General features: G+C 35.0%; 2 protein-coding genes across 2 annotated transcripts; one reads left to right on the top strand and one right to left on the bottom strand.

Moving 5' to 3' along the window:
* Positions 1 to 700: 700 nt before the first annotated feature.
* On the top strand, positions 701 to 7,398 carry LOC131068476 (uncharacterized). Its single transcript, XM_058003656.2, has 4 exons — positions 701 to 1,014; positions 5,095 to 5,372; positions 5,796 to 6,189; positions 6,321 to 7,398. The coding sequence occupies exons 2-4, from the start codon at positions 5,204 to 5,206 to the stop codon at positions 6,697 to 6,699; spliced, it is 942 nt and encodes a 313-aa protein (XP_057859639.1). The 5' UTR covers positions 701 to 1,014; positions 5,095 to 5,203; the 3' UTR covers positions 6,700 to 7,398.
* Positions 7,399 to 8,361: 963 nt separating this feature from the next.
* LOC131029003 (uncharacterized) lies at positions 8,362 to 9,705 on the bottom strand. Its single transcript, XM_057959383.2, has 3 exons — positions 9,183 to 9,705; positions 8,855 to 9,070; positions 8,362 to 8,752 (listed from the first exon to the last, which is right to left on the bottom strand). Exons 1-3 carry the CDS (start codon positions 9,685 to 9,687, stop codon positions 8,508 to 8,510), a joined length of 966 nt encoding a protein of 321 aa, XP_057815366.2. The 5' UTR covers positions 9,688 to 9,705; the 3' UTR covers positions 8,362 to 8,507.
* Positions 9,706 to 10,217: the final 512 nt, after the last annotated feature.

Genomic DNA, 10,217 nt, shown 5'->3' with positions numbered 1-10,217 from the left:
ATAAAAGAATAAATTTACTATTTAGATTTCAATGTTATTATAATAAAATTTAAAATATTTAATAAAAATATAATATCTATATTTAAAAGACACAATTTTTTTTAATTTATTACAATTACAATATTAATCTATTATCACACCTAATTTATAAATAATGGAGACATCATTATAATTAAACTGGATTAAATAAATTAATATACAACACTCAATAATATATTATAACTAGATTAAAACAAATAAAGATACTATAATAAAGATTATTAACTTTTTTAGGTTAGAATTCTCATATGAAACAAATTCCGACTTGAGCAGTTTTCCAGTGAGACAAGCATGGCAAGTTCACTTATTAAAAAACCCTATCAATTCAATTATTTAACTTTATTTTGTGAAATTAAAAATTTATTAAGATTTTTTTAATTTATATTAATTTTTTTAGTAAAATTTTAATTATTATGAAATAATTTTGCTTAATTTTTTTATCTTAATTATTATAATTTTTAAAATATAATCATTATTAAAATTAAATCATAATTAATATTAAAACTATACTAAAAACAAGGCAAGTACTAGCCACTATGTGGCACTTGTTAATTATTGTTGTCCCAACTCTAAATTGGTAGGATTTTTTTTGTTTAATTATATGCTTTGCGTGATATTTTTGGGAAATCTCCCTATTCCTAGAGAACCTTTTAATTTTTTAATTTTTAATTATATAACCCTGTGGCTAAAGACGCCAAAGGGAGGAAGGAGAGTAGAATTTCAAAGTATTTCCGATACCTGTAAATTTTGTCGGCTCAGTTGAACCATTTCTCAGAACTCGAAATTTTCGTTTAAAAGTCTGCAAAAATCTTTTCTCGACCTCAAGAATCTAGAAGCTCTGAAACCCCGATTTTGTGAATAGATCAAAATAGCAGCTGGTTTGGTAGGGTTTCGTAATATTTTTCCTGCAAACCTAGTTCATTTTTTCTCAACGGCATCGTTGACAGCGTAACACAATTTGTGCGGAATCTTGAGGTAAGTCACCTGCCAGTTTGGGGGGAGTCTATACGCGGGCGGAACGTTTTCGTTGTGTTTTATTTCATTCGAAAACAATTTTGTTGTTAAATGTTAAATAATGGCATTGGTTCTGTGGTTTTATCTATGGCGTAATTTTTAGATCTACATTTCGTTCATTGTGAATAGATTGAAGCAGCATCTTTATAGAGATTGGTTTTGGGTCGTCTCTTTTTGGTTAAATTTCTGATCTGGTAGGGTTCGGTTCAGTGATTTTGTTGGGAGAATCTGTTCGCGGTCTGATTGTGTTGGTTGTGCTCTATTTAATCCAAAACAACTCTATTGCTATCTGTTAAATAAATGGCATGGTTTTATATATGGCTATTTTCATGTATGAGGTGATCAGAAACAAATTTGAAATAGAAAAAATATTTTTTTCTAATTTTTTCTACATGTTAGTAATTGGGTATTTTGTAGCATTGAAGTTGAAGTATAATGTAATTTGATTCTGCTTTGTAAAGCTGGTGAAATGTTAGACAAGACTATTGTTTTCACTCACAAAACAATGTCCACTTCCATAACCAGAGTATGCTTGTTTCTCTAAGAGATAGAAAATGACACGAGATATGCTAAATTAAATTTAGTTAAGTTTAATGAATGGTCAAAAGGTATGAAATGAAAAGTTGTGACTCCCTTAAGCATGAGATATAAAAGGGAGAGAAGAGAACTTCATTTAAGCAGAAAAGAGATGAAGGAAGAAAGGAATTAAAAAAAGCATTAATGGGAAGAAGATAAAGAAGTGACTCTTCTAAAGGGGCAGCAATGATGAAGGTTGTGACCCTTTTGAATGGTGGTAATTGTAAAAGGTTGTGACTGTTATGAAGAGGTGTGATTCTCCCTCACATTGGAGGATATAAAAGGGAGAAGTTTTCATTTGAGGAGATAAAAGGGGAGATCAATTTGAAGAATAATATATTATTTTCAAGGGCAACAATGAAAAGAGGTGACTCAATTCTTATGAAAGGTGGTGACCCTTCCACCAATAAAGTATAAAGGAGAATTCATTCCAAGCATTGAAGGGGACTTATCAATGGAGGAAATCATTACAATTAACATCAATTTTCCTAATAGAGCAAAGAACCTTCAGAAATCAAATACAGATCGAACCATTCAGCAATAGCAGTCATCCAAGAGAGCAGTGTTCAGCTTTCAAAGAAGGAAACGACATCGAATTGAATCTGTCCAAATTACCACAGTAGACTGAAAATACATAACCTGCAATAATTCTACAAGTCTAGTGGGCAAGATTTAGTGTCCTCCCAAAAGGGTACATTACAAGTGGTATTAGAGCACCGTTCTTGCCAGCTGTAATGTACCTAAATTATAAATGTCTAGATTCTGCCCTAGATCCCAAGTTCTAGTCAAGGAAGGGTTTAGAGAGTACCTCTAATTTTGGTGAAAGTCCTGCAAACAAGTTGGAGATTGTTCTATATTTATAACTTATCAAAACAAATAATTTCATTCAGCAAGTATATATATATATATATTTTTTTTTTGAAAGCATAAATTTGACCATTGATAAGCTTGGATAGGGTGAGTTGATAGGATACCCTAGAGACCCTCTAACCCAGGTCCAAGGGCAGACCTCCTTTCAGTGCAAGTGTTAGTATAAATAAAATTAGCATATAAAATTGTGCTGCTGTTGCCTGCATATCCTTTGTCTGTGATGCAGAGACATTTATGTCTTTGGGTTTTAATCGAAACTTTTGTGTTGGGTGTGTAAGTTAAGAAATAGCAGTTGCTGATAAAGCAAGTTGCAGTGGGCCGAGCACTCTATAACATATATACTTTCTGCTTACTTACAAATGTTATGCAGTCTAATGTCTCTTGGTCGGTATGCATTCCCACTGAAACCTTTTTTTTTGACACTTTGTAGTACATAAATGATAAACCTTTATTTGTTATTTTGAGTGTCATATAGAGAAAATGAAATCCTAATTTTTGTGAAACTTGGATACTTTGCTGAGATCTTGATGTATCTTTCTATGGCTTTGGAAATTGAGCTGAAAATTATTTTATTCGCTGTTAATTTAGGTTTTATGTTGTAAGCTTTCATAGACGCAATTTGACCTGTTCTTCCTCTATTGTCATCTTGTTTGGGTTTTTGGCTGTCGGTGTTTTTTTTGGGTGTCTTGAGCAAGGTCAGAGGTCGACATTAATATGCCATGGGGTAGCTTTAGACTTTATTTTAAAGAATTGTAAAGATGGATCACAATTTAGAACACCCCATAATTGTTAATCCAGGTGCATGCCAATGGACTTCTTTGCCAGTTTATTGTGGTAAGGAGAATCTTAACCATGTTTATTAAAAAGTACTCTGCTCTACCATTCTTTCTAGTTACCTGAACAATATCAATTTTTATTATCATTAATCATCTGTTCAGGAATAGCCTTGTAGATATTATTCAATGTAATTTAGTTTGAGATATAAATGTTATTTTGATTCTGATATGGCTTTGAGTATGCATGAGACTTGGTCAAAAAGTGTCAGAATTGTTTCCTTTCTTATTCTTACGTAGAGACATAAACTCAAGGGGCACACATTAGGGTTAGGTGTCGGACAGGTAAAGTTGATTAATTTCCAAGGGCTACTTAATTTTTGGTAGACAATTTGGGTATGGAAAACTCACTTGCTGGGTATGTATTGATGATACTATTGGGATTTACCTGTTTTTAGGGCTGGGTTGCTTCCTTCTTGATCAGGTGCATTCCCAGGTCACAGTAATCGCTTGCCAGGCAAAGGATGTGTATTAACTGATACAGAGCTTCTCTGAAAACCAAGCATCTCATTCAGGAAACAAATAAGAATAGAGTCATGTTTTCTTCTTGAGCCTCACTAGTTCAGAATGTAAAGATCAAATCAAATTAAAGATAACCTCAACAGTAGTTCTAACAAATTTCTCATTAAGCATTGGACTTGGTAGGCTTGGCTTTTAAGCATGGACCCACATTTGTGCCTTGAGCTTCACCAATTCTAACTAAGAAAAACCATTTTCTTTTCCTCCTTTTTTCTTGTTTTAGACTACTGGATATGAGTTTGTTCTAGTTTATTTCAATAATCCTTCTGTCATGAGTTTTTTAATAAAATCTTGAGCCGTTCTTATTGAACTTAACAGGGTTTTCAAAGTGCAGATTCTTTCTTTAAGTACATCTTGTTTAGGTTTGTGAGCTGTGTTTAGGATAGTTTCATAGAATATGGTAAGTTCAAGCTGCAACTTTTAGATTTCAAACTCGATTGTGCATGGACATTTGCATTAAATTTGGGATTCTCTCCAGTGCAACCCATATTTGCTATACAAAAACGTTGCTACATCTTTGCTGGGACATTGAGCTGCCTTACTGCAGAGAGTTTTATAAGATCAATTGGCTCTGTTTTTTGTTAAAACTTTGAGTTGGTGATCCATGAAGGTGGTGACCTAGGGATTGGATTCTATTCTTGATTGCAAGGTGATGTTTTAATATCATTTGTAAGTTTTACTTCTCTTTGTTAGAGTAATGGCATTCACTTTCAATAAGGAATGTTTTGTAAGGCCACAATTCTTTTGTTGTTTTTATGCTGCTTATTTTTTACTTTGCTGAGGTAGAAACTATTGTGAAATCTGACATTCTTCCTTGCTTTTGAAATTCTCAAATTCTCTTTATCTGGTTCTTACAATAGGAATGCTATTCCACACCATTGGTAAAAGGATTTTAAAGTTTATATCTGGCTTCCTCTATCTGTGCATGCATTTGTGTGCTAGAGGATGAGTGAAAATGATAGGGACGACTGTTCCTCTTGTGTGTGTGCTTGATAAACTTAATCAATCAAATATTTAGTGGAAAACTTATTATTAGAACATGCTTATCTATATTCGTGAGCATGAGTGAAACTGTGAACATAATTACCTTGCCTTTGGCGAGTGAATCTTGTTTCTTGGATTTTCTTTATAGAAATTAAATATTTCCAGTCTTTATAAGTTTATATGACTTAAGTAGTGTGGTTTTTTATTGGCAAAGCAATCTAAAGTTTTGAGACTGATTTGGATGGTTCAATTGAACCAGGATCCTGCTATGGAGAAACTGTGGCAATGGTAGTCATAGAGGATAAAAGGATCTTTACCTTTAAAATTACCTGAAGCTTTTTGTATAGACATTTCACTTTGCATGCGCTATGGACCCTGACACTGAGAAAAAGTTAGCAGCATTGATTATGGAGGAAGCAAAAATGTTACGCCTACAAGCTGATAAAGAAGGTGTGCATGCTTATCTAGCCAAACCAAAGGTCCGAGGACGACCCAATTCACAGTTTCTAACCGCAACAGTGCGTGGTGTCCAACAAGGTTTGTCATCATTCACCTGATGCCCTTAAGGATACTTGTGTTTGAGTATGTGTCTGCCATTGTAGGAGCAGCAGTTTCATGTTGATTAATGACCCTTTTTTTGTTGCTGTTAGTATAAATCTATTTTTTAATTATAACATGGTTCTGTTTCTTTAATCCTACTTACCCATATGCATCCACTTTCTTGTACTGAAGCACTTTATTTTCTCGATAGCTGTAGTTAGTAACTTAGTTGCATAGTATGTCTTTGACCAGTTCTAATTGTATTATTCAGAACTATGAACCAAGATAAAGTCCAGTTTTCAGATGATTATATAACTTTGTTTTATTTGCATTTTCTACTCTGTTTTGCCCGATTATATTAAAGCAAATTTGGTTTTGGTTTGAACTTTGTATTCAATATGTGTTTGTATGCAATTGCAGCTAACCGCATGGCAGATGTAAATGAAATGTGGCGCCTTAGGGAAAAAGAGTTGGAACTTGAGCAACGAATACATGAGAACCAATCACGTAAATATCAGAAAAATATGCCATCCGAGAGTTCAGAGCATAGGATGCAGGATTCAAAGTATAAAGCATATTCAAGTTCTAAAGAGATCAAGGGCTGCAAAAAGGAGTTCAGTAGCTCAGAATTTGTTCATTCATCTGATTTGTCAGAAAGTCATGAAGATGAGCAATACTATTCAGCTAAGAGGAAAAGGGTTTGTAAGAATGCAATAGATTCAGAAGATTCAGCACATGACTGCCAAATGCATCGTCGTGGCCTTAGAGATGAAGGCCTATGTGATGAAGAGATTGAGGCCTTCTTACAGTCAAGGTCTGTAGCATGTCTTCTCCCAATGATTGTTTTTAGAGGATTGTTTCATAAGAATGTTCAGTGTTACTCTGGCCATTACTGGAGATATGTTCATTTTAACTGATTGAAGAAAACATTTTTGTGAATCACAGAACCAAACGAGGTAGGGGAGCCATAGGGTCACGAATGGATGAACCAGGTCCCTACCTCATGTCTCCTGCAGGGGAATCATCCTTGGCAGGGCCTTCAGAGGTTCGAGTAAAGGAGGACTGGGAGCAGCGTATTATTGGACCAAGCATGCCATCTTCCAGCAGGACTGATGTTGCTCTTGCAGGTTCAGATAAAATTAAGAGTAAGAATTCTAGAAATAAAGAGAGCAAGGAAAAATGCAAACGGCATTCAAGAATGCACAGTGATGTGGATGGAAAGAGCAAGTTTAAAAAATCAAAGAAAAAGCATGGTAAAGGAAACAAGGTGAAAAAGGAAAAAAGCAAAAAGAAGAGAAGGAAGAAGAAAGTGGATGATGAATGAGTTAATGATTAATTTTTCTTGTGATCTGTGCATCTGTGCCTTACCAGGGAAGCCTTGCAGCATCTGAAATGAATGTGGGTTGCACTTTGGGGATTTTTTATGGGCGAAATTTAACATATTGGCAATTTTTCCTAGCTAATGTTATACTATAGAATAACTTCTATAATACATTTAGCCAAAGAAACACTAAGCAAAAAGAGAAATATTGGTTTACAAATAATGGAGGGAACTCTTGATCGCTTATTTGCTTTGATAATCCCATAAATGAACTTTTCACGTAGGGGTTTTTCTTTCATGGTATGATGCATCTGCCCAGTGGAAATGGCACCAGAGGCCTCCTTATTGGAAACCAAATTTAGGTCTCAAACATATCACATTTTGAGCTACAGATGAAAGGGTATGGCCCGATAAGTTGACTGTTTGGAACAGCTCTCTAACAGTATTTCCAACTCAGTGCCAACTTGACACCAGCAGTTTGTCTTTATCTGGCATATCATTGCAGTTACTCATTGCTTCCAGACAAGTCACATCTGATAACTCTTCAGACTCTTGAGGCAAATTAGTACTTCATCTTCTCTTTCTATTAGTTTCATTTCCTACCACATAGGTATATAAAAAACAGCATCTGCTTGGGGAAATCAGATATTGGTAGCATTGTACATATCTCTGGGATCAACAAAGTTTTTGGTTCAGTGCTCATTGCAATTACTGTTCTTTCTGTATGTGAATATTTTTCCAGTCGTTTATCACTCTTTCACCTTCATTTTCATGTAACTTTTTTTGTTATAGCATATTAAATTTATCAGTTTAAAGCTATGCTACCAAATCATTCGAAAATGAGGCCGATTTCAGGTACCAAACATCCCGGAATTGGAGTCTGCTTGGAATCGGCACATAATTGGTTAGGGTTTAAAATTTTTGTCCCTAAATTTTGTTAACCATCTAACCTCTGAGTAACCCTAAACAACATTATTTATTCTCGAAAATAAAAGAAGCCTAAATGTAATCTCATTTTGTTTCAGACGAAAAATATAAATTGAAAAATAATTGCATCTTGATTGTTATTTTCGTCCCCTTAGCTTCGGGAGACGGCTGAAGTAGAAGAGGTCGAAGGAGTGAAAAGTCGAAGCCTTAAGGGAGAGAGGGAATTGATTGCTTAAGTTCGTGATGGGTTGAGCTGCACCTCTTTTGTAAGTTTAACGTTGCCTTTGTTTGGGCTGCTCCTCATTTGATTCAACCTTTAGGTTTTCAGTTGCACATCCCTTAAATATATTCTATTGAAGCCTCTCCTTTTCTATGTAAAATTAAAAATTATAGACACATCAATAGGTATGGGTGGTTATCGAAAACTATGAAGGAATTCGAATAAGCAATGTCAAAATAAGAATAATAGTTTCATTCATAGAAACAATAATCGTTTGGGGAATTAATCGGCAAAACAAAAGTATAAGATTTTTTCAAAAAATCGGGAAAAAATCGGGAAAAAATCGGATATACAAAAAAACATAAAAAATTGCAGAAAAACAATCAAAAACTACTTTTTTAATATATTTTAGGGTATTTCCATGGCATAGAGATATTGTAGGCAAATAAAATAGACACTTGAAAACATGAATTGCAAGAAATAGATTTTCGTTGCTTATATTCATATCACTGATTACGTTCCACAAAATATACTACACCATAAATAATATCTAGATGGTGATAGATGTCAAAATGTCAATTACAATATAGTTTGTGACTTTGAACAAAGTCAACCTGTAAATTAAGTACAAAATTCCAAAATCTCAAATGTAGGCAATGACATGCTAGAGGGCAGGAGGCCCTGATGATGAAGCTCCTGGGCAAGAGCCTGTCCTAATTCCTTCAACCCATTCAGGACGAAAGTTGGCTTGCCTCATGATATCAAAATCTTCAGACACAAGCGGACGATCAGCAACAACATAATCATCATCAACATCATCATCATCATCATCAGCATCATCAGCAGCAATCAACTCGCACTCTGGATATATCTCATCGAGGTCAATTGGCAAGCATTCCTCAATAGTTCCTGATTTTGCCCATGTAGAAATTAGTGTTTCCCTTACAAATGAAAAATCAATGAATAGTGAATACAATTCAAAAAACTGCAACTATATATTAATATTCTCACCTTGAGCTTTCCTTATCTTCAAGCGGAGGTTGTGATGAACAAATACCAAGTCATTCAGCCGTTGTTGTGATAGGCGGTTGCGTTTCTTAGAATGTATGTGTTCAAACACACTCCAATTACGCTCACAAGCTGATGAGCTACATGGTTGGCTCAAAATACGCACCGCCATCCACCTTAAATTTGGTATTTCATCTCCAAAAGAAGCCCACCATGCAGCTGAAAAACACATTATATGGAGATGATATTGTAAGACTAAGAATATCTTATAATCTTAACAAACTTAGTGGTTGGCAAAATAAAGAGATTGTCAAAAGTTTATAGAGTCTACCTGGTTGAATTGTCTTTCTGCTTTGTATAGCAGCCCTAGAAGAGAGAAAGCCCTTAGCATGCTTGTACATTTCCAGCTCTATCGTAGCCGCATCAAATTTTTCCAAGTCAGGAAACATTTTTTCCATGCACTTGAAGAAGCCTTGTTTGATCTCAGCATCAATTTCTAGGAAGTCAGTCTTATAGAATAACAGAGGATTGAGAAAATATCCTGCAGCATGGAGAGGAGTGTGCATTTGTCCATCCCATCTCCTATCAATTATGTCCCACAACGGCATATACTTATCCCTGTTATTTTCCAGCTTACTCTTTATCACCTCCTTGGCCCTATCCATGGCCTCATACACATATCCCATGGGGGGTTTATCTCCATCCACTAGTCTCAAGATTTTTACTAAAGGCTCTGAAAATTCTACAATTTGTTCAATAGATTCCCAAAATGTGGTAGAATACATATACTCTGCCACTGCTATGCCATTTGCTTGAGTTGTGAAACTAGACTCCATCCACTCAGCTGAAACAAACATTCGCCTCAAATTACCTTTTTGATCACATAATGTTTGTAATGCAAGGAAATATGTTGCAAATCTTGTCACTCCTGGTCGAACTAGCTCCTTGCCACCTGTGAAAGAGCGCATTATAGCCAAAACCCTTGTGTGATTATAAATAAATTTGGTAACCTTGTGAGCTTTCTGAAATGCTGCCTTAACCCATTCAATTTTTCCAATGTCCTCTAGGGTTAGATCAAGGCAATGTGCTGCACATGGTGTAAAAAACATGGAAGGATATTTATCTGTCAGAAGTCTCCCTGCAGCAACACAAGCAGCAGCATTGTCTGTGATAAATTGAACCACATTTTGTGGCCCTACATCTGTAACTACCACGTCATACATCTCAAACAATGCATTTGTGGATTTCATCATATTAGATGCATCCACAGATTTCAAAAAAACAGTGCCAATCTCACAAGAGACAAGGAAGTTAATGAGAGTTCGGTTCCTTCTATCTGTCCAACCATCTGACATGATGCTGCAAC

Source organism: Cryptomeria japonica, chromosome 3, assembly GCF_030272615.1.
Source record: "Cryptomeria japonica chromosome 3, Sugi_1.0, whole genome shotgun sequence".
In the NCBI taxonomy this organism is placed as follows: Eukaryota; Viridiplantae; Streptophyta; class Pinopsida; order Cupressales; family Cupressaceae; genus Cryptomeria; species Cryptomeria japonica.
This window is presented reverse-complemented; position numbering and strand designations above follow the sequence as displayed.

Coding starts and splice junctions, on each gene's coding strand:
- LOC131068476 (XM_058003656.2), top strand. CDS start 5,204: ATGGACCCTGACACTGAGAAAAAGTTAGCAGCATTGATTATGGAGGAA. Junction 5,373..5,795: donor AGTGCGTGGTGTCCAACAAG/GTTTGTCATCAT, acceptor ATGCAATTGCAG/CTAACCGCATGGCAGATGTA. Junction 6,190..6,320: donor GAGGCCTTCTTACAGTCAAG/GTCTGTAGCATG, acceptor TGTGAATCACAG/AACCAAACGAGGTAGGGGAG.
- LOC131029003 (XM_057959383.2), bottom strand. CDS start 9,687: ATGGAGTCTAGTTTCACAACTCAAGCAAATGGCATAGCAGTGGCAGAG. Junction 9,071..9,182: donor CAGAAAGACAATTCAACCAG/GTAGACTCTATA, acceptor TGTGTTTTTCAG/CTGCATGGTGGGCTTCTTTT. Junction 8,753..8,854: donor GAAGATAAGGAAAGCTCAAG/GTGAGAATATTA, acceptor GGGCAAAATCAG/GAACTATTGAGGAATGCTTG.